Source organism: Bubalus bubalis, chromosome X, assembly GCF_019923935.1.
Source record: "Bubalus bubalis isolate 160015118507 breed Murrah chromosome X, NDDB_SH_1, whole genome shotgun sequence".
Lineage (NCBI taxonomy): Eukaryota > Metazoa > Chordata > Mammalia > Artiodactyla > Bovidae > Bubalus > Bubalus bubalis.
This window is the reverse complement of record NC_059181.1, coordinates 4477331-4500167: the sequence shown is the minus strand read 5'-3', so window position 1 is coordinate 4500167 and position 22837 is coordinate 4477331. Positions and strand designations below refer to the sequence as shown.

Sequence of the window (22837 nt, the reverse complement as noted above, 5' to 3'; positions counted from 1 at the left end):
AGCTCTCCAGACTCATCTGAACCTCCTTCCAGACATTCATTCATTCCTCCTTCCTCTGGGTTATTTCGAAATCACTTGGAAGAATCCTAACTCCCTTGCTGCTGTTTCTCAGTGGCTCAGTCATGTCCAGCTCTTTGCAACCCCATGGACTGCAGCACACCAGGCCTCCCTGTCCATCACCAACTCCCGGAGCTTGCTCAGATTCACGTCCATCGAGTCGGTGATGCCATCCAACCATCTCATCCTCTGTCATCCCCTTCTCTTCCCGCCTTCAATCTTTCCCAGCATCAGGGTCTTTTCAAGGGAATCAGCTCTTCACATCAGGTGGCCAAAGTTATTGGAGTTTCAGCTTCAGCATCAGTTCTTCCAATGAATAGTCAGGACTGATTTCCTTTAGGATGGACTGGTTGGATCTCCTTGAAGTCCAAGGGACCCTCAAGAGTCTTCACCACATTTCGAAAGCATCGATTCTTCCATGCTCAGCCTTCTTTATGGTCCAAGTCTCACATCTGTACATGACTATTGGAAAAACCACAGCTTAAGACTGTACAGACCTTAACTCCCTTAAAAACCCCTACATTCCCTTAAGCCAAGGTCTTATCATATATTTGGCACTCAGTGGCATGTTATTAAAGGTGATGACCCTTTCCCTATGACTTGCTGTGGACTGCACACTATTCTGATGGAAAGGGAACACTGCCCTGACCGTTGACATCACAAAGGGAGGGGACATATGTGAAGGCAAGACCAGGTGCAGGGCACGCCCTTTGCAGGCAGTGAGTGTTATCAGTAGAACTCTGCCCACCTCTCAAACTGCACGGTGGTGCTAGAGTTTCAGGATTTCGGCCACCCCTGTGGACTTTAACTGCCAGCCGTCTCACGTGTGGGCTTCGCCGGGGGCTTAGTGGTACAGGATCCACCTGCTGTAAGAGATGTGGGTTCCATCTCTGGGTCAGGAAGATCCACTGGAGGAGGGCATGGCAGTGCACTTCAGGATTCTTGCCTGGAGAATCCCATGGACAGAGGAGTCTGGCGGGCTACAGTCCAGAGGGTCACAGAGTCCGACAAAGACTTAGCGACTAAACAGCAACACCAACCCGTTGCGTAGAGCTACACCATATCTCTGCGGTCCGTCCTTTCTCGGTCATAATAAGAATACAAGCAACAGTGACCACACAGCTGAGAATCAAGCCGTCCAAGCTCCACAACGTGGGGTGAGATTGGCCATGGCGGACAGTTAAATAAGAAAGGATCTTTTATGAATATGCTTTTACAGGTATGGAGAAACCCACAGTGGGGAAAGTTATGCTCTGTATAGTTATGCTGTCTTCAAACATTTAGAAAGAAAACGCCCTAGACTTTAGAGCATTTTAGAGTCTAAAAGACAGAGCTACGGCCTGTGTGCCTGACGGATTCTAGCTCAGTCTCCCAGGGTGCTTGAGGTATTTCTTTTGAGCTGATACCTCCGTGTAAGTTTATTACACTTTTACCCAGAGTCCCCTTCTTGGTGACACAGAAAGGGTCTTCCTGGAAAGAAGCCATATTCTTCAAAATGCCCAGAGGTATTGCGTTTGTAAAACAACAGAAACATCCTAAGCCATGAATGTAATGGCTTAAGGGGAGAATTTTATTTTGGGCAAAAAAAAAAAAAGGAAAAACACAACCACCTATTAATATGATACCGGGGTCTACTGAGATCACAAAGATTCCAAAAAATGCTCCGTTTTACTCACGAGGGGTGAGTAGCAGAAACACATTGGAAGTTAGATTTGTTTTTAATCAGTGAGGGTAGGAAGCTGTGCTGATCTAATTAAATAAAATGTAATCAATACATGTTGATGAAACTGGCAAAAGCCTGCTTGCCAGCCAAGACACGTCAGAGAGCTGGATACAAAACTGGTTACATTAATATACAACCGTCATTAAAGGGATAAAATGTTCTACTGATTCACACTACGGAGGACTATTCTACTGATTTACACTACTAAGGTGTGGAAAATGTAAGCTAATTTACACGCAACATTTTAAGAAGCAGAAATGAAAGACGGCGGGCTTGTACGAGCTGTATGCCAAAGCCCTGAGTATAATGAATCCTTCTTACCGATCTCATTAGGCAGAATGTTCTGGCCGCCTTTGTTTTTCCTAGTACGTGTTCATCATTTGACTGACTTGCGTGGCATTACAGAGAAGGTTAGAAGGAAACTCAGAAGTTGCTTCACCTGAACTCATCAGTCACAGAGATTTAAGACATCTGTCAAGTTCACGCAGATAGTTAGGGAAACAGCTAGCAGCTAGAATAGGGCCGAAGTCACCTTGTCCAAAAGATGATGCTCCTCCCAAGGTTTAAATGAAATGAAACAAAAGTTATTCTTATCATCACCACGGTCGGTGACCCTTGTCAGGTTCGATGTGCTCTTAACACAAACCAACAAAGAAAACTCTAGCCACGTTCAAGATCTCCTAAACACCTCGCTGAGAAAAACGCTGAATTCACGGAACTGCAAGGGAAGGAAGTACGAGAGAAGGGGCAAAAGGGAAAAAAAAAAAAAAGGAAACCTGACAAAAATCTTGAGCAACCTGTTGACAGTGCCATTGACTCACTTTTGTCCAATTTTGTGCAGAAGGAGCCAACGACCTTAGCACCAGAGACATCGCTGGAGCACACAGGAAGTGAATGGGAAGTTCAGATTTTTCGATCCCTCTGTTTTATCCACACACTCTGGCTTCCCCTGCACTCTGCAGAAAAAAATCCTGAGGCTGAGAAGCCGTGTAAGAGAAAGCACCGGTGTGCACACTCATTTGTGTCCCTGGTTGTCTCCAACTCTGCAACCCTTTGGACTGCAGCCCACCAGGCTCCTCTGCCCGTGGGATTTCCCAGGCAAGAATACTGGGTGGGTTGCCATTTCCCCCTCAAGGAGATCTTCCCACTCCAGGGGGATCAAACACATGTCTCCCATGTCTCCCTGCATTGCAGGCGGATTCTTCACCCGCTGAGCCATCAGGAAAGTCCCAAGAGAAAGAGTAGTCACCACGATTTCACGTCGATGTGCAACGCACAGGTTACAAAGTAACACCTCAGGGACTTCCCTAGTGGTCCAGTGGTAAAGAATCTGCCTTCCGATGCAGGGGACGCGCAGGTCTCAATCCCCGCTTGGGGAATTAAGATCCCACATGCCGAGGAGCAACTGAGGCTGCTCACCGCAACTATTGAGTCCCCACATCCACAACTAGAAAATCCACGCATTACAACAACAAAAAATTCCAGATGACACACATAAAAAAATCCCAGATGATAGAACTGAGATTTCAATTGTCACAATGAGACCCGATGCAGCCAAGTGAAATACACATTAAAAAATATCTTCTAGAAAGGAAAAAGTTCACTAAGAAGTCTTTCGGGTTCCTCCGAAAAACATGCCACGTCTCTCAGGAAATAGGGTAACCCACTTAGGGAGGAGGGACGCCGAGAGCAAGGGAACCCCTGCCATCCTCGCAGATGCAGCAAGAAGAACAGAAGCTGGAGGAGAAGGAGACAGTGGGCGTTAACAGGATCCACAGAGGAAGAAGACCTCAAGGTTACTGCAGCGAGACTGTCCACAGCTGTAACCGCCTCACGAGTCTTCTGTCTCCCAAACCTGCCCTGTACCCAACTGTGCTAGATACAAGGGGCTGCTCAGATTCAGCTGCTAAAAGAGTCAGCGGTGGGAATCCCCTGGCCGTCCTGGGATTAAGAATCTGCCTTCCCGTGCAGGGCACTCAGGTTCAATCCCTGGCCGGGGAATTAAGATGCCACGTGCCATGGGGCAACGAAGCAGGCATGCAGCAGCTGCTGACCCCAAGCTCTACACTTCTTGCTCCGAAAGGTTACTGAAAGCACTCTAATGAGAAGCCCAAGACCCTCAGTTAGGGAGTAGTCCTCACTCGCCGCAACTAGAGAAAGCCCACGCACAGCAATGAGAACCCACAGCAGCCAAAAATTAAAAAAAAATACATAAAGAGAGCATAATGGGAGGAAAGAATAAAGGCTTGACTCTTTTTCCTTCATTCATCTCTTTGATCAGCAGCCCACAGAACCAGACTCCCATCAGTAACCTCAACCGCACCTTCGGTTACGATGCTTCTTATATGCTGCTTACCTGTCGTTTGATCCCTGAGTTGGGAAGATCCCCTGTAGGAGGAAATGGCAACCGACTCCAGTATTCTTGCCTGGGGAATCCCGTGGGCAGAGGAGCCTGGCGGGCTACAGTCCACGGGGTCACAAAGAGTCAGACACGACTGAGCGACTAACACTTTCACTTTTACCTGCCACGCTCAGCGTTTGTCTGGTGACTTTTCCTTGGAACACAAACAAAAACAAACAAAAAAAACTGCACGTGCTGCCTCTGATGGTGTCAGACACACAGGCAGAAACTCAAAAGAAATAAGCTAGGAGGCAGGAAAAGTCACAGCCACTTCTGAAGTTCAGACTGAAGACTGTTGTTGCTTAGTCGCTAAGTCATGCCTGACTCTTTGCGACTTCACGGACTGTAGCCCGCCAGGCTCCTCTGTCCGTCCGATTCTCTAGGCAAGAACTCTGGAGAGGGTTGCCATTCCCTTCTCCAGGGGATCTTCCCCACCCAGCGATCAAACCTGCGCCTCTTGGATTGGCAGGCAGATTCTTAACCACAGAGCCACCTGGGAAGCCCACAGACCAAAGATGCAGGGATACATACCAACACTCCAATCCATCTCCTCAGCGGCATCCCCGTAGGAGCCGTGTTGACTTTTGCCGGCAAAATCCTTCGAAGAGAAGAGAGCTGTGTGCACGTGCAGGAAAGACAGGACAAGCAGGAAAGGGGTCTCGGCATTTCTTAAAAAAAAAGAAAAAGCCAAGGGCAAAATAAGCATGTTGGATGCCGTTATTGCTGTTTAATTCTGAGAGTGAAAACACTTATTCCCTTGGTTTAAAAAAAAAAAATAAAGAAGAGAAATATCCATCTTGCAAAAATATCAAACTGTGAGGATTTCCCCAATTGGTTAAACAAAAAAGAAGGGGAATATCCAGCTTGCATTAATAAAATCAAACTGTGAGGATTTCCCCCCTTGGTTAAAAACAGAAGAAAAAGATATTTATCTAGCTTGCAAAAATAAAATCAAACCGTGAAGATTTCCCCCCTGGGAATAGAGATGTCATCAGCGGAGCCCTGGGAATGTAGGCTGGACAGATTGGTCATTCTGCCCTGCTCACATCCTTGGGTGTGACAGACGGCTTGCTCTTTTGGAGGAAAGAAGATCCCCTGGACAAGGGAAACAGCAACCCGCTCCAGTATTCTTGCCTGGAGAATCCCATGGACAGTGAAACCTGGTGGGCTACAGTCCATTGGGTTGCAAGAGTCGGACACCACCGAGCAACTAAATCACCCACTTCAGTATTCTGGCCTGGAGAATTCCAAGGACTGTAGAGTCCATGGGGCTACAAAGAGTCGGACATGACTGACCAACTTGCATTTTCTCTTAGGAACCTACGCTCAGCTGTCCTTCCAGAGAGATGGCAGGAAAAGACCCTCACAGTCCCATCTCTCTTCCTCTCTATGACCTTGAAAACTAAAGGAACAATTAAGCAAGCTGGCAGGAGGGAGATCTCCCCATAACAGCTTCACTCCATTTTTTTTTTTTTTTTTTTGTAGCTAAAGCACTTCAGTAAACAACTCTTTTGAAAATTTACTGCAGTCCAGCCTTGCAGGCTGTGTGAAGAGAGAGAACTTTTCCGCTGCTACACGCCTTCTATTTGTTACAAATACAGAAGGCGGCTCTCTGCACCTTGCCAGCAACCCCTGATCATGCCAATCTCAGAATCACAAAGATTTACATCCTGTCCTCCCCTGGGAGTGAAATCCAGGCAGGAAGACAGCTACAGTGTAATTCTTCTCCTGCCTGTCAAGAAGGTCTTGCATAGTATATTCCTCTTCTGATAAAGAAAGAGTCAATCGTGTCCGGGTCTTTGCAACCTCATGGACTATAGCCCGCCAGACTCCTCTGTCCATGGGATTCTCCAGGCAAGAATGATGGAGCAGGTTGCCATTTCCTCCTCCAGGGGATCTTCCCAACCCAGGGATCAAACTCACGTCTCCTGTGTCTCCTGCACTGCAGGCAGATTCCTTACCCGCTGAGTCATCCAGTTGAAATTTGTTGACATAGTCACTAAGTCATGTCAGACTCTTTCAACCCCAAGGACTATAACCCACCAGGCTCCTCTGTCCATGGGATGCTCCAGGCAAGAATACTGGAGTGGGTTGCCATTCCCTTCTCCAGGGGACCTTCCTGACACCGGGATTGAACCTGGGTCTCCCGCATTGCAGGCAGTTTCTTTACTGTCTGAGCCATCAGGCAGAGCCTCTTCTTCTGAGAATCTGAGCTTTCCCTGAGCTTTCCCTGAGCATTCCCATTTGCGTCAGCATCGGAAATAATTGGAATGCAAATACAGATGTCTATGGATGGCTTCCAAAAGCCCTTGGAAGCTGGCAATCGGACTAAGGTATAAACCAAGAGATGGTAAAGGACAGGGAAGCCTGGCGTGCTGCAGTCCATGGGGTCGCAAAGAGTCGGACACAACTGAGCGACCGAACCACGACCATAAACCAGACAGCGTTAACAACAGCCAGCCAGCTGGAGTTCAGGTGACCAACACTCTGCATTCGCAGATGGACACATCCGGTTGTTCATTTCATCCGCCGAAGCCTCTCGCAAGTACTCTGCCCACATGGCACCAGGCACTCAGAATATAAACCCAGGATGGACCATGCCCTGCCATCCAGCCACCCAGAGTTCAGGGGAGACCATTCAGAGTTGGCTGGTCTGAGCTGCTTAAAGTGCTGTGACCGAATGTATCAGAGGATGGATACAGACGAGGAGCGAGAGCGGCAGCCAGAACCCTCTCCTGGAGAGAGCGTGCAAAGTTCCTGCCGTGCATCAGTGTGTGTGACTGCTTTCCACAACTGTGTCAGAGTCTAAGCCACTATCCCTCCAGCCACACTATTCAGACACCGAAGTGGACGACGGTAGAGACATAACCCGAGCTCTTAAAAGCATGACTTCTATGGCACATTGCCCCAGGCTCTTCATTCTGAACACACTTCAGAATACACTTTTAATTTTGTAACAGATTTTTTTGATGTGGATAACTTTTAAAGTCTTTATTGACTTTGCTACAAAATTGCTTTTGTTTTATGTTGTGTTTCTTTTTTTTTTGGTCACGAGGCATGTGGGATCTGACCTCCCTGACCAGGGATCACACCCCACACCCCTTGGCTTGGAAGGCAAAGTCTTAACACTGGACCACTGGAAAAGTTGAGTTTTTAAAACCAAAAAATTATATAGATTTTTACACTGACTGAAAGATATCACTACTGGGGCTTCCCAGTGGCACAGCGGTAAAGAATCCGCCTGCAATGCTGGAGACCTGGGTTTGATCCCTGGGTCAGGAAGATGCCCTGGAGGAGGGCATGGCAACCCACTCCAGTGTTCTTTCCTGGAGAATCCCACGGACAGAGGAGCATGGTGGGCTGCAGTCCAGGGGGTCACAGAGTCAGACACAACTGAGCTTTCTGGGAGACCCTAAAAGGACACTTTTATGAAACACAAGACATATCTAGAAATGAGCTTCAGTGAAAATTCTTAGTAAACATTTTACTTCTAGTTATACACTTTAAAGATATATATATAATCAATGAAAATGGTTAGTATGTATTTTACTTCTGATTATATATATATATACATCTTTAAAGTATACAGCAAGAAGTAAAATATATACTAACCGTTTTCACTGAAGCTCATTTTTGGATATGTCTTGTGTTTCATAAAACATATATACAAAGAGACAGATATATAGATATTTCTATATATATATATAGATAGATCTGAGATATTTATATGTCTGAGATTTCTGTCTCTGACAGATGATTTATGTCTCTCCATATATAGATACCTGTGCTGTGCTAAGTTGCTTCAGTTCTGTCCGACTCTTTGCAACCCCATGAACTGTAGCCCACCAGGCTCCTCTGTCCATGGGATTCTCCAGGCAAGAATACTGGAGTGGGTTGCCATGCCCTCCTCCAGGGGATCTTCCCAACCCAGGGATTGAACCTGCAAACTCATGTCTTCTGCACTGGCAGGCAGGTTCTTTCCCACTAGAGCCCCCTGGGAAGCCCTAAGGACTGTACTGTAGACGTGAGCTTATCTAAGAATTCCCAGGTGTGTTCCCCTTTGGAGGACTGGAACCTGCCCTCATACATTTGGAGCAGGGGTGTTGAGCGCCCTAACCTTCTTCCAAATAATCCACACTCAGACCTGGTTGGAAAGTCTGCAGTCTGTGCAGAAGCAGAGAAGGCATCAAGCTTGTTACAGTCTACTTGGGAGAGCCCTCAGAGAGTTAGAGGTGGGCTTTCATCCACTATGTACCGTGTGCCTGTCGGGCTTTGGAGATCGCTCTCAGCTTCTGAGCCCCAGATTCCTCCACAAGACTACACCTCAACCCTCATCTCCCAGGGTCCTTTTGTATCATGTAAGAGGTGAGGGTGGGGGAACTCCCCTGGTGGTCCAGTGACTAACACTCTGCATTCCCAATGCAGCGGGCCTGGGTTTGATCCCTGGCAGAGAACTATATCCTACACGCTGCAACTAAGAGTTTGCATGACTCAACTAAAGATCCAAATGCCCCAACTAAAGATCGAAGATGCTACATGCCTCAACTAAGACCTGGTTCAGCCAAAAGAAAAAAAGAGGTAATGGGTACAAAATGTGCCCAAGAATATGTCTATATGCACAGTAAGTGATGTATAACTAACCAGTATCTGTTAAAACCTCAACATGCCCCTAGGTGCGCACCCAACCTGGATCTATTTGATAAAGCACAGGACAGAGTCATGACCAGGGAGAGGACCGAAGGACCCTTCTTCAGGGCACAAAAGGAGAGTTAAGGATCTCTAAGAAAATCTATAAGTCATTCCTGCCTATCAGAGCAGCGAGGATTGCTTGTTAATTATAGTGTGTTTTGGGCTTCCCTGGTGGCTCAGTGGTAGAGAATCCACTTGCTGATGCAGGAGACATAAGAGTTAGGAGGTTTGACTGAGTTTGATCCCTGGGTCAGGAAGAGCCCCTGGAGAAGGAAACGGCTAACCCACTTCAGTACTCCTCCGTACTTCTGCTACTGACTAGGCCTGAATCTACGTCCCATGAAGGTGGTGTTGTTCAGTTGCAAAGTCATATCCTATCCTTTGCAACCCCAGGGACTGCAGCCCACCACACTCCTCTGCCCATAGGATTCTCCAGGCAAGAATACTGGAGTGGGTTCCCATTTCCTTCTCCAGGGGATCTTCCCCACCCAGGGATTGAACCCATGTCTCCTACATAGGCAGGCAGATTCTTTACCACTGAGCCAACAAAGAAGCCCCATAACGGTGTTAAGAGATGCCTACATTTGTCAGGATATTCTGGTCAAAGAGATAACACATTTATGTGCCTTCAGACCCTTGAAAAAACTTTTTATAAATGTGGCAGTGTCCATACTCATTATGGTTCTCTGGTGCCATATTAAGGCAATTCTGTCAAGATCCTTAAGTACAGCAATTCAGCAACTCAGATATCTTCTCTAATAGAGAGAACTATGTTACTCAAAAAATGGTTTTACCTAGATGGTTCTTTTTTAATGCAATAATAACTTTTATTGGGATATATCTTTACTAGACTTATGGTCATCATTTCGTAATGTATTTAAATGGCAAATCACCATGTTGTATACCTGAAATTTAGTGTAATATTGTACATCAGCTATATTTCAAAATTAACTTTAAAAGTTTTTAATGAGTACAGCTCAGAGAGAAAAAATAAATTAAAAAAACACATGAGAAAGCAGCTAATCTAGATGCTTTTTAAATCTTCCAGTCTTCAGATAACACACATGGGAAGCTCCTTATGAAGGGCACTGTGGTACACACGTGGTAGTATTTTCACTAATATTGACCACTTATGTATTACTCCAACATGGGCAATAGGTATTTACTGGGCTGCCCAAAAGGTTCATTTGGGTTTTTTCCTTAAGACATCACTTTACAGTCCATGGGATTCTCCCAGCCAGAATACTGGAGTGGGTAGCCTTTCCATCCCTCCAGGGGATCTTCCCAACCCAGGGATTGAACCCAGGTCTCCCACGTTGCAGGCAGATTCTTTACCAGCTGAGCCATGAAGGAAGCCCAAGAATACTGGAGTGGGTAGCCTATCCCTTCTCCAGGGGATCTTCCTGACCCAGGAATCGAACGGGGGTCTCCTGCATTGCAGGTGGATTCTTTACCAACTGAGCTATCAGGGAAGCCTAAGATGTCACAGAAAACTCCAAATGAACTTTTTGGCCAACCTGATGCATTGGAATCACCCCTTTGAAGACAAAACCCTTTAAAAATAACTCAGTAACCACAACCATCAACTCTAGTATTGCTGCTGCTGCTGCTGCTAAGTCGCTTCAGTCGTGTCCGACTCTGTGCGACCCCATAGACGGCAGCCCACCAGGCTCCCCCGTCCCTGGGATTCTCCAGGCAAGAATATCCTAAACATCTAGTTCTGAAAGAAAATTGCAGAAACCTCAGTAAAATCAAGATAAACTGGTTGGACAGCTAAGTATTAGAGAAATGCAAATTCAATCTGCAATGAGGTACTAGCTGACGCCAGTCAGAACAGCCAGCATCAGAAAGTCTACAAATAGGGACTTCCCTGGTGGTCTAGTGGTTAAGACTCCGTGATTCCAATGCAGGAGGTGTGGGTTGAATCCCCGGTCGGGAAAGTTACATCCCACATGCCATGCAGCATGGCAAAAAAATTAGACAAACAAAAAGTCTACAAATAATAAATGCAGGAGAGGGTGTGGAGAAAGGCAACCCTCCTACACTGTTGGTGGGAATGTGAATTTGTGCAGCCACTATGGAGAACAATATGGAAATGCCTTAAAAAAAATTAAAAATAAAACTATCACATGATCCAGAAATCCCACTCCTGGGCATGGTTTTCTGGACAAACCCATCATTAGAAAAGATATATACACCTTAATATTTATAGCAGTGCTATCTAGAAAAGCAAAGATATGGAAATGAGGTAAAAGTCCACCAACAGAGGAATTGGTAAAGAATATGGATTATTACTCAGCCATACAAAAGACTGAAATAATGCCATTGGTAGCAACATGGATGGAGCTAGAGATGATCATACTTAGTGAAGTTCAGTCAGACAGAGAAAGACAAATACCATATGATATCACTTGTGAAATCTAAAAAAAAACAGTGCAAGCAAACTTATTTGCAGAACAGAAATAGCCTGACGGACATAGAAAACAAATGTGTGGTTGGTTACCAAAGGGGAAAGTGGAGGGGGAAAAAATTAGGAGTTTGGGATTAACAGATACACACACTACTATATATGAAATAGATAATCAACAAGGACCCACTGCCCACAGCACAGGTAATTATATCCAATTAGAATAAACCTAGACAGAGGATGAGATGGCTGGATGGCATCACTGACTCGATAGACATGAGTCTGAGTGAACTCCGGGAGTTGGTGATGGACAGGGAGGCCTGGCGTGCTGCGATTCATGGGGTCGCAAAGAGTCCGACATGACTGAGCGACTGAACTGACTGACTGGTTGATAAGGGAAAAGAATCTGGAAAGTATTATCTATCTATATGTTACAGACAAAACTGAATCACTTTGCCGTATCCCTGAAAGTAACACAACATTGTGAATCAACGCTACTTCAATTTAAAAATAAATAAAAATTTAAAAGTTTAAAAAGATAAACTGTCTGAGGTTGAATACCCTCAGGCTAATCAAATGTTTTTTGATTCCCCTCTCAAGATCATACCCTGAGGAATCCATTAGAATTCCTTCTAATCGGATGAATATTCACATATCATAGAGTTTCAATCATCTGGGTCAAAATACCACCTGCTGCAACAGACTGACTTGCCCTGGAAGTTGAGCGGCATTCCTGAACCCTGTCATTTTATAAGGAGCAGGGTATCATTCATCTCCTCCCGGCAGGTTTCTGAGAGATTCTGGGGAGTGGAGACGGACATAAGAAGGTTTCGCTGTTTCAGCAAGGTTTTCAAGCACAAGTCTGCTGTATTTTGGCTGAAATGTGTAGGTCTGACATCCACGGAATACCACTCTACTTCAGAATGGCCTTTCTCTTATTTATAAAACAGTGTAAGGTTAACCCAGGAGGTTAACCTCAATAGTGTAAGGTTATACTTAGACTACTACTACTTACTTAAAACTATAAGGTTATACTTAGTGTAACGTTACACTTATTAAGTGTAACTTAATAGTGTGAGGTTCAGTCCTTCCTAGGAGGTAATAAGAGCTTCGTCCGCCATGCAGACTGGCACTCTTTGCTGAGTCACGATGTCAAGTTAGTGTCACGACCAGATCATTTTTTGAGAAAATGAAAACGGAATCAGGTAGAAAGCATCAGAAGCAATCCCTCTGAGAAGAAGTAACGCCTTTCGGGAAAGGTTTGTTTCAGCTAAACATCTGCGTGTGACCTCTTACTGTATGATGGTGTAAAGCGCACATCTTCCGAAGTTCAAAAGCTTTTGCTGCCTTCTAGAAAAACGTAGCAAGAGGGTCGCAAAGAGTCCGACGTGTGTGTTAGTTACTCAGTCGTGTCCAACTCTTTGAGACTCTGTGGACTGTAGCCCGCCAGGATCCTCTGTCCATGGGATTCTCCAGGCAGGAATACTGGAGTGGGTGGCCATGCCCTCCTCCAGGGGAATCTTCCCCCAAAGAGTTGGACACCACTGAGCAACTAACATTTCCACTTTCTTTTTCAAGCAGCTTAACAAGAGGAGAAACCCGCAGAGGGCCTTCCCTGGAGGTCCAGTGGATAATAACTAGCCTGAAGTTACTTAGCACACACACACCGGAGCACTGTGAACACATCCCAGGTGGCTCAATGGTAAAGAATCCACCCACCAATGCAGGAGACCCAGGTTAGACCCCTGGGTCGGGAACATCCCCTGGAGACGGGAATGGCAACCCACTCCAGTATTCTTGTCTGGAGAATCCCATGGAGAGAGGAGCCTGGTGGGCTATAGTCTTCGGTGTTGCAAAGAGTCGAACACGACTGAGCACACACACACACTCATTTGCACAGGATGGGGGGCACCTGGCAAAGTCACTCTGGGAGGAGGGAGCCCACAGCATTGCAATTCCCAAGCCCCACTTAGGTCAGTTCAATTCAGTTGCGTCCGACTCTTTGCGACCCCATGGACTGCAGCATGCCAGGCCTCCCTCCATCACCAACTCCCGGGAATTTACTCCAACTCATGTCCATGGAGTCGGTGATGCCATCCAAGCATCTCATCCTCTGTCATCCCCTTCTCCTCCTGCCTTCTATCTTGCGCAGCATCAGGGTCTCTTCCTCTTGCTCCCAACACACACCTCTGCAAAGCATGCCATCTCATTTCCATGTGCATCCTTTGGAGATGTCCCCCCAAGCACAGGAGTTTGGAAACGTGGCTTGCCTAGCACCCCGGTCCCCACTCCCCCCACCTTCGCCCAGATCCCCGAGATGGCACCGTCCGCGCATCCCAGGCACCGTCCGGCCGGGAGAGGTAACCCACCGACGTAAGAAGTGGGCGGCGTCTGCCGTCAGCCTCTGCGTGAGGTTGTCGTAGGACATGGGCTGCTGCGTGATGTCACGGTTCCGCATCAGGAAGCAGTTGAGCGGCCGAAAGTAGTGCAGAAAGCCGAGCAGGAGGCCGAGGAATAGGGCGGCCAGAAGGAAGAGGAAAAGCAAGACACAGCGGGGTGCCCGGAAGAGCCCCAGCCACTTGAGCACGATCAGGGTCAGCAGGGCCACGGTGATGAGCTGCATGGGCAGCAACACCAACAGCTGGAAGGCCGGGGTGAACACACTGCCCTCGCCCAGCTTGCAGTCCCGCAGGTTGGTCAGGGGCAGCCCGTGGAAGTAGTCGAAGCCGTGGCTGGTCGGGTGGTGACAGAAGTCGCCCGGGTCGTGGCAGCTGATGCCCAGGTGCCACTTGCCTAAGGGGGCAGACCACAGGGGCAGCGAGCTTAGAACCAGTGGAAACCGCCCCCCACCCCACCCCACCCCGGCCCTGGTGTCCATCTCAGCTTTGGACGCCTGTGAGCTGACACCCTGTAGGGCCTCTCTGCTCGATCATCAAGATACATCTATTCGATCCCGTTCTCCTCCTTTTCCCTAAACGATCTAGGGTAGGAACTACTCATGCCACCAGAAAACAATAGGTGATTTGAGGACTGGGAAAAAAAAAAAAAACCCCAAGATCAACACCTTGCATCCTTCACATTGCTGAGTTGTTAAGTTGTGTCCGACTCTTTGCGACCCCGTGGACCGTAGCCCACCAGGCTCCTCTGTCCATGGGATTCTCCAGGCAAAGATACTGGAGCGGGATATCATTTCCTTCTCCAGGGGATCTTCCCAATCCAGGGATGGAACCTGCGTGTCTTAAATCTCCTGCACTGGCAGGCGGATTATTTTACCACTGAGCCACTAAGGAAGCTCCAGTATTACACTTCATAGGCAGGAGAAAACTACAGAAGAAAACACCAATGTTTTTCTGGGACAGGTGTTTTTTATTTTTTTTTTTAATATTTCTCTTTTCTTTTTTTTTTTGACATGTTGTTTACTCCCTAAGTCACGTCCAGCTCTTTGCAACCCCAGGGACTGTAGCCCACCAGGCTCCTCTATCCATGGGATTCTCCAGGCAAGAATACCAGAGTGGGTTGCCGTGCCCTCTTCCAGGGGATCTTCCTGACCCAGGGATCAAACCCACATCTCTTATGTCTCCTGCTCTGGCAGGTGGGTTCTTCTCAGTGAGAAGCCTGTTTTGGACATGGACCACTTTCAAAGTCTTTATTGATTACAATACTGCTTCAGTTTTAGTATTTTGGCCATGAGGTATATAGGATCTTAGCTCCCCAACCAGGAGTTGAAGCCACACCCTCTGCATTGGAAGGAGAAATTTTAACCACGGGACCACCAGGGACATCCCACAGGTGCTTTTTTTAAAGACATTTCCTTAAAAGGAAAGTCTTAGAACCAACTTGATTTTCTCCCTTGAAAGTTAAAAGTGGAAATGAATCCTTACATAAAAATGACTGCCGAGGCATGAGGAAATCCTACTCATAAGTCAATAATTATTTTAAACACCTCTAAGATGGGAGGGTCATGTTGGAGAGGTTTGACAGAATGTGGTCCACTGGAGAAGGGAATGGCAAACCACTTCAGTATTCTTGCCTTGAGAACCCCATGAACAGTATGAAAAGGCAAAATGATAGGATACTGAAAGGGGAACTCCCCGGGTCGGTAGGTGCCCAATATGCTACTGGAGATCAGTGGAGAAAAAACTCCAGAAAGAATGAAGGGATGGAGCCAAAGCAAAAACAATACCCAGCTGTGGATGTGACTGGTGATAGAAGCAAGGTCCGATGCTGTAAAGAGCAATATTGCATAGGAACCTGGAATGTCAGGTCCATGAATCAAGGCAAATTGGAAGTGGTCAAACAAGAGATGGCAAGAGTGATCATCGACATTCTAGGAATCAGCGAACTAAAATGGACTGGAATGGGTGAATTTAACTCAGATGACCATTATATCTACTACTGTGGGCAGGAATCCCTTAGAAGAAATGGAGTAGCCATCATGGTCAACAAAAGAGTCTGAAATGCAGTACTTGTATGCAATCTCAAAAATGACAGAATGATCTCTGTTCGTTTCCAAGGCAAACCATTCAATATCACGGTAATCCAAGCCTATGCCCCAACCAGTAATGCTGAAGAAGCTGAAGTTGAACGGTTCTATGAAGACCTACAAGACCTTTTAGAACTAACACCCAAAACAGATGTCCTTTTCATTATAGGGGACTGGAATGCAAAAGTAGGAAGTCAAGAAACACCTGGAGTAAAAGGCAAATTTGGCCTTGGAATATGGAATGAAGCAGCATAAAGGCTAATAGAGTTTTGCCAAGAGAACACACTGGTCATAGCAAACACTCCCTTCCAACAACACAAGAGAAGACTCTATACATGGACATCACCAGATGGTCAACACCGAAATCACATTGATTATATTCTTTGCAGCCAAAGATGAGAAGCCCTATATAGTCAGCAAAAACAAGACCAGGAGCTGACCATGGTTCAGATCATGAACTCCTTATTGCCAAATTCAGACTTAAATTGAAGAAAGTAGGGAAAACCACTAGACCATTCAGGTATGACCTAAATCAAATCCCTTATGATTATACAGTGGAAGTGAGAAATAGATTTAAGGGCCTAGATCTGATAGACAGAGTGCCTGATGAACCATGGATGGAGGTTCGTGACATTGTACAGGAGAACAGGGATCAAGACCATCCCCATGGAAAAGAAATGCAAAAAAGCAAAATGGCTGTCTGGGGAGGCCTTACAAATAGCTGTGAAAAGAAGAGAAATGAAAAGCAAAGGAGAAAAGGAAAGATATAATCATCTGAATGAAGAGTTCCAAAGAATAGCAAGGAGAGATAAGAAAGCCTTCCTCAGTGATCAATGCAAAGAAATAAGAGGAAAACAACAGAATGGGAAAGACTAGAGATCTCTTCAAGAAAATCAGAGATACCAAGGGAATATTTCATGCAAAGATGGGCTCAATAAAGGACAGAAATGGTATGGACCTAACAGAAGCAGAAGATATTAAGAAGAGGTGGCAAGAATACACGGAAGAACTGTACAAAAAAGATCTTCACGACCAAGATAATCATGATGGTGTGATCACTCACCTAGAGCCAGACATCCTGGAATGTGAAGTCAAGTGGGCCTTAGGAAGCATCACTACAAACAAAGCTAGTGGAGGTGATGGAATTCCAGTTGAGCTATTTCAAATCCTGAAAGATGATGCTGTGAAAGTGCTGCACTCAATATGCCAGCAAATTTGGAAAACTCAGCAGTGGCCACAGGACTGGAAAAGGTCAGTTTTCATTCCAATCCCAATGAAAGGCAATGCCAAAGAATGCTCAAACTACCACACAATTGCACTCATCTCACACACTAGTAAAGTAATGGTCAAAATTCTCCAAGCCAGGCTTCAGCAGTACGTGACCCGTGAACTTCCAGATGTTCAAGCTGGTTTTAGAAAAGGCAGAAGAACCAGAGATCAAACTGCCAACATCCGCTGGATCATGGAAAAGGGAAGAGAGTTCCAGAAAAACATCTATTTCTGCTTTATTGACGATGCCAAAGCCTTTGACTGTGTGGATCACAATAAACTGTGGAAAATTCTGAGAGATAGGAATACTAGACCACCTGACCTGCCTCTTGAGAAACCTATATGCAGGTCAGGGAGCAACAGTTAGAACTGGACATGGAACAACAGACTGGTTCCAAATAGGAAAAGAAGTCCGTCAAGGCTGTATATTCTCACCCTGCTTATTTAACTTATATGCAGAGTACATCATGAGAAATGCTGGGCTGGAAGCAGCACAAGCTGGAATCAAGATTGCTGGGAGAAATATCAATAACCTCAGATATGCAGATGACACCACCCTTATGGCAGAAAGTCAAGAGGAACTAAAAAGTCTCTTGATGAAAATGAAAGAAGAGAATGAAAAAGTTGGCTTAAAGCTCAACATTCAGAAAACGAAGATCATGGCATCTGGTCCCATCACTTCATGGGAAATAGATGGGGAAACAGTGGAAACAGTGTCAGACTTTATTTTTGGGGGCTCCAAAATCACTGCAGATGGTGACTGCAGCCATGAAATTAAAAGACGCTTACTCCTTGGAAGGAAAGTTATGACCAGCCTAGATAGCATATTGAAAAGCAAAGATGTTAATTACTTTGCCAACAAAGGTCTGTCTAGTCAAGGCTATGGTTTTTCCAGTGGTCATGTATGGATGTGAGAGTTGGACTATGAAGAAAGCTGAGCGCCGAAGAATTGATGCTTTTGAACTGTGGTGTTGGAGGAGACTCTTGAGAGTCCCTTGAACTGCAGGAGGAGATCAGTCCCAGGTATTCATTGGAAGGACTGATGCTGAAGCTGAAACTCTAGTACTTTGGCCTCCGGATGCGAAGAGCGGACTCATTGGAAAAGACCCTGATGCTGGGAGGGATTGGGGGCAGGAGAAGAAGGGGATGACAGAGGATGAGATGGTTGGATGGCATCACCGACTCGATGGACATGAGTTTGAGTGAACTCCGGGAGTTGGTGATGGACAGGGAGGCCTGGCATGCTGTGATTCATGGGGTTGCAAAGAGTTGGACATGACTGAGTGATTGAACTGAACTGAACTGAAACATTTCTTATAAAATGTGAAGTGCATCAGTGAATTAGTGAGCGCCTCACACAAGAGAAAAAGCAATGGTGGCCTTATGACCAGATGTGGGAAGGAAGAGAAGGCTCGCTCTGCTCCCATGCGATTTTCCATGACTCTTCTGATGACCTACGTAGACCCAAGCTCATCAAGGGAAAGGGGAGAAGGATTCATTTCCTATCAAGGGAATAAAATCAATGGGCATGCCAAATGAGAAACATTCAGATGCAATTTTATTACTGCCATGTAAGATGAAAATCTTTATCAATAGTATGGTGTGTGTGTGTGTGTGCGTGTGTGTGTGTGTGGTGGTGTTTGCTGTGTGTGTGCACAACTATGCATTTTTCTGTTATCTACCATATATTTCAACTTTCTGCCTCTGTGTCTCATCCATCCAACATCCACTCATTCAGTATCCACCATTCATTCATGTATCCAATCACTCACCCACTGACCCACTCACCCCTTCATCCAGCCAGTCAGTATCCACTATTCATTCACCCACCCATCTATGGATTCATTGTTCATCCATCCATCCGATATCCATCATCCACCTACCATCCATCCATCATACATCCACCTACCATCCATCCATCCAGCATCCACCATCCATCTACCATCCACCATCCATCTACCATCCACCCACCATCCATTATCCATCCATCCATCCACCATCCATCCATCCATCCAGTATCCACTATCCATCTACCATCCATCCATCATCCATCCATTATCCATCTACCTTCTACCATCCATCATCCATCCACCCACCATCCATCCATCCATCTATCCAATATCCACCATCCATCCGTAATCCATCTACCATCTACCATCCATCCATCCGTCCATCAATCTATCCAGTATCCACCATCTGTCTACCATCCATCCATCATCCATCCATCATCCATCTACCTTCTCCCATCCAGCATCCATTCATCCACCATCCATCCATCAGCAACTACCATTCATCCATTCATCCAATAGCCATCATCAATGTACCATCCATCCACCATCCACCCACCCACCATCCATCCATCCAGTATCCACCATCCATCTACCATCCACCCATCATCCATCCATCATCTATCATCCATCCACCTACCATCCATCCATCCAGTATCCACCATCCATCTACCATCCACCCACCATCCATTATCCTATCCATCCATCCACCATCCATCTATCCATCCAGTATCCACCATCCATCTACCATCTACCATCCAACATCCATCCACCATCCATCATCCATCCATCCACTATCCATCCATCAGCATCCACCATTCATCCATTTATCTAGTATCCATCATCCATCTAGAATCCATCCATTATGTATCCATCCACCATCCACCCAGCATCCATCCATCTCTCCAGTATCCACCATCTACATACCATCCATCCACCATTCACCCATCCATCCAGTAGCCACCATCCACCCACCATCCACCCATCCAGTACTACCCATCCAGTATTCGCCAGTCACCTCCCATCCATCCATCATCCATCCACCTCTCCATCCATCCAGTATCCACCATCCACCTGCCATCCATCTATCCACCATCCATCTACCATCCACCCAGCATCCGTCCATCCATCCAGCATCCACAGTTCATCCATCAGCCATTCACCCATCATCCTTCTCATCTACTGAGCTACCTCTCCCTGTCTCTATCACCTGACTCAACTATCTTTCCATCTATCCATTTGTCCATCTGTCAGTCCATCTGTGTGTCTATCATTATCTACCTATCACCCATCCATCCATCCGTCGACACACATACACATAGATACATAAATAAAGAGACACATCCACACATTCAAACACTGCATACAGATGCCTGCTGTTTTGATTTAGAGTTGAAATTGTTTCTTCCCTTTCTACAGCTGTGCAAGTTCTATCAGCCGTGTCACCCTAAAGATGGCTGCGGTCACGCCCTCCTCACTCTCCAACCACCCCGCCCAGATCCTCAGTCCCATACCTATCAGAGCTGTGGAATAGCCTTGATCCTTCAGAAGCTTGGCGAACGTAATCTCACTGGGGGGCAGTCCTCCAGAAGAGGCCGAGAAGAGGAAAACTCCCACTTGGGACTGAGATGCCATTCCTGAGCAATGAGAAATCCACCATGAAGACGGGGAGGACCATTAGGGCTGGGAGAAGGACGAGGACCGCGGTGCTGGAGCCAGCGGTGAGGGGGGAGGGCGTTACCTGAGCGGACAGGGTACCGGCCGGTCATGAAGGCCGCCCTGCTGGGCGTGCAGAGGGGTGATGCTGCTAGGTGCTGCGTGAGCTTCACACCCCCTCTGGCCAGGCGGTCGATATTGGGAGTCCTGGAACAGAGACTCGTGGGTCATTCATCATGATCTTAAGAAAGCTTCTTTGGGGGCTTTGCACAGTGAGTCGCTTCTCAGTAACCCAGGGAAATAGAGCCATGTGTCTTGGTGGGAAGGGGATGACAGAGGATGAGATGGTTGGATGGCATCACCGACTCGATGGGCACCAGTTTGAGCCAATTCTGGGATATGGTGATGGACAGGGAAGCCTGGCATGCTGCTGTCCGTGGGGTCACAGAGAGTTGGACACGACTGAGTGACTAAACTACAAGATGTGGTGGGAAGGAAGGAAGGAGAGGGAGCGGACACAGCACCATGGCTCTGAGTAAGGACAAAACCGAACTGAGGGCTCCACGATCGAGGTCAGCCCTCTCTGGGGGACCTCACTCACCCAGGGCTCTGAGCTTCTGGTTTAGGAGGGAGGAGACGAGTCCTGACAATGGGCTGCTGGGACCAGGAGGATGGAGATGTTTCAAGGTCTCTCTCCTTCTCACCTGTCCCCCCCAGTCACCTCCGTATCCCCCCCAGTCACCTCTGTGCCCCCAAACAGGAAAGCTCTGGGGGCAGCCTGACTCTCCTCTTCCCAACCACGGCCAAAGAGAGGCTCTGAAGGAGCTGTCCTCAGGCTCTGCCTGGTGGCTCAGACGGGAAAGAATCTGCCTGCAAGGCGGGAGACCTGGGTTCGATCCCTGGGTCGGGAAGATCCCCTGGAGAAAAAGGACATGGCAACCCACTCCAGTCATCTTGGCTGGAGAATCCCATGGACAGAGGATCCTGGCAGGCTACAGTCCAGGGGGTCGCAAACAGCTGGACACGACTGAGCGACTCACACTTTTACTTTTCCAGGGACAAGGGGGTGATGGGCCCCCAGGAGCAAGGAAGCAAGGGCTCCAGGTGCATCTACCAGGGAACTACCCGGGGTTCACAGCGTCCAGGGCCAAGCTGGAAACAGGTCAGGCCATGAGTCACTCACACCCTCTGTGGACTCCATGGTTTTCATGCCGAAGCCATGCTCATGGAGGGGTTCACTTTAAGGATGGTGCACTGTGCAGGACGGGCCATTCTGTGGCCTTTTCTCCAGGAAGGTCGTGGCCCCGTCACCTCGGAAAATCACGCCAGACTTCCCCGGCATGGGGAGGGGGAGTTCTCACAGGTCTGGGGCCACTCTGAGTGGTTATCTCATATCCTTTTAAAGAAGCCCTGGTCCCTGCCACTCTGCCCATCTTTTAGACTTCGGTCCTGATCATACATGGGACCCCCTATGGCCTTCCCGTCCTGTGGGAGGAGCCTGCTCCACCTCTGGATGTCTTTCTACCCCCATCTCAGCAGCTTCCATCACAGCATAAAAGCACGATGTGATTAACTGCACTCCCTTCCTGGCCTGTGGGATGGGACATCTTATCTCGTTCACATAGGCCCCACCCTCAGTGGTTCAGTGCCCAGAAGCCAATCAGGTAACAGTGAAAGTGAAAGTCGCTCATTTGTGTCCAACTCTGTGACCTCCATAGACTGTACAGTCCATGCGATTGTCCAGGCCAGAATCCTGGAGTGGGCAGCCATTCCCTTCTCCGGGGGATCTTCCCAACCCAGGGATGGAACCCAGGTCTCCCGCATTGCAGGCGGGTTCTTTACCAGCTGAGCCCCCAGGGAAATACAGCAATACTGGAGTGGATAGCCTATCCCTTCTCCAGTGGATCTTCCCGACCCAGGAGTTGAACTGGGGTCTCCTGCATTGCAGGCGGATTCTTTCCCAGCTGAGTTATCAGGGCAGCCTGTGGAACAGCGCATACCTCAGTGGGCAAGATCGTTCTACTGCCCTGTGGTCTCCAACTCCTCTCCCATTTATTACCTGACTTTATCCATTTAATTGTCAACATTTCCACTTGGCTTTGGCCTTATGTTACAAGATGCTGAGAATACTGAAATCTTATGTGTGACTAGTGCCTAGATTGGCTACTGAGAAATCTATCTGGGGGTGTGATATTATAAAATGAAGCATGTCGTTCAGAAAGAGCTGGGTGGGGGAGAGGGATAAATTAGGAATTTGGGATTAGCAGACATACACTGTAAAAGAGATACATAACAAGGAGGTCCTGTATAGTATCGGGAACTATATTCAATACCTTGTAACAAACAATAATGGAAAAGAATTAGA

The 22837-nt window shown here is 47.1% G+C and overlaps 1 protein-coding gene across 3 annotated transcripts in view; it reads right to left on the bottom strand.

Moving 5' to 3' along the window:
• The window catches only part of STS (steroid sulfatase), a 160473-nt gene that overhangs the window by 62481 nt on the left and 75155 nt on the right, over positions 1-22837 (bottom strand). For all 3 annotated transcript variants that reach the window (XM_025277035.3, XM_025277038.3, XM_044937368.2), the window contains 4 exons: positions 20558-20679; positions 20331-20453; positions 13647-14070; positions 4713-4849 (listed from right to left, as the gene is read on the bottom strand). In XM_025277035.3, coding sequence (XP_025132820.3) covers positions 4713-4849; positions 13647-14070; positions 20331-20453; positions 20558-20679 — 806 coding nt within the window. The remainder of the gene's footprint in view (positions 1-4712; positions 4850-13646; positions 14071-20330; positions 20454-20557; positions 20680-22837) is intronic.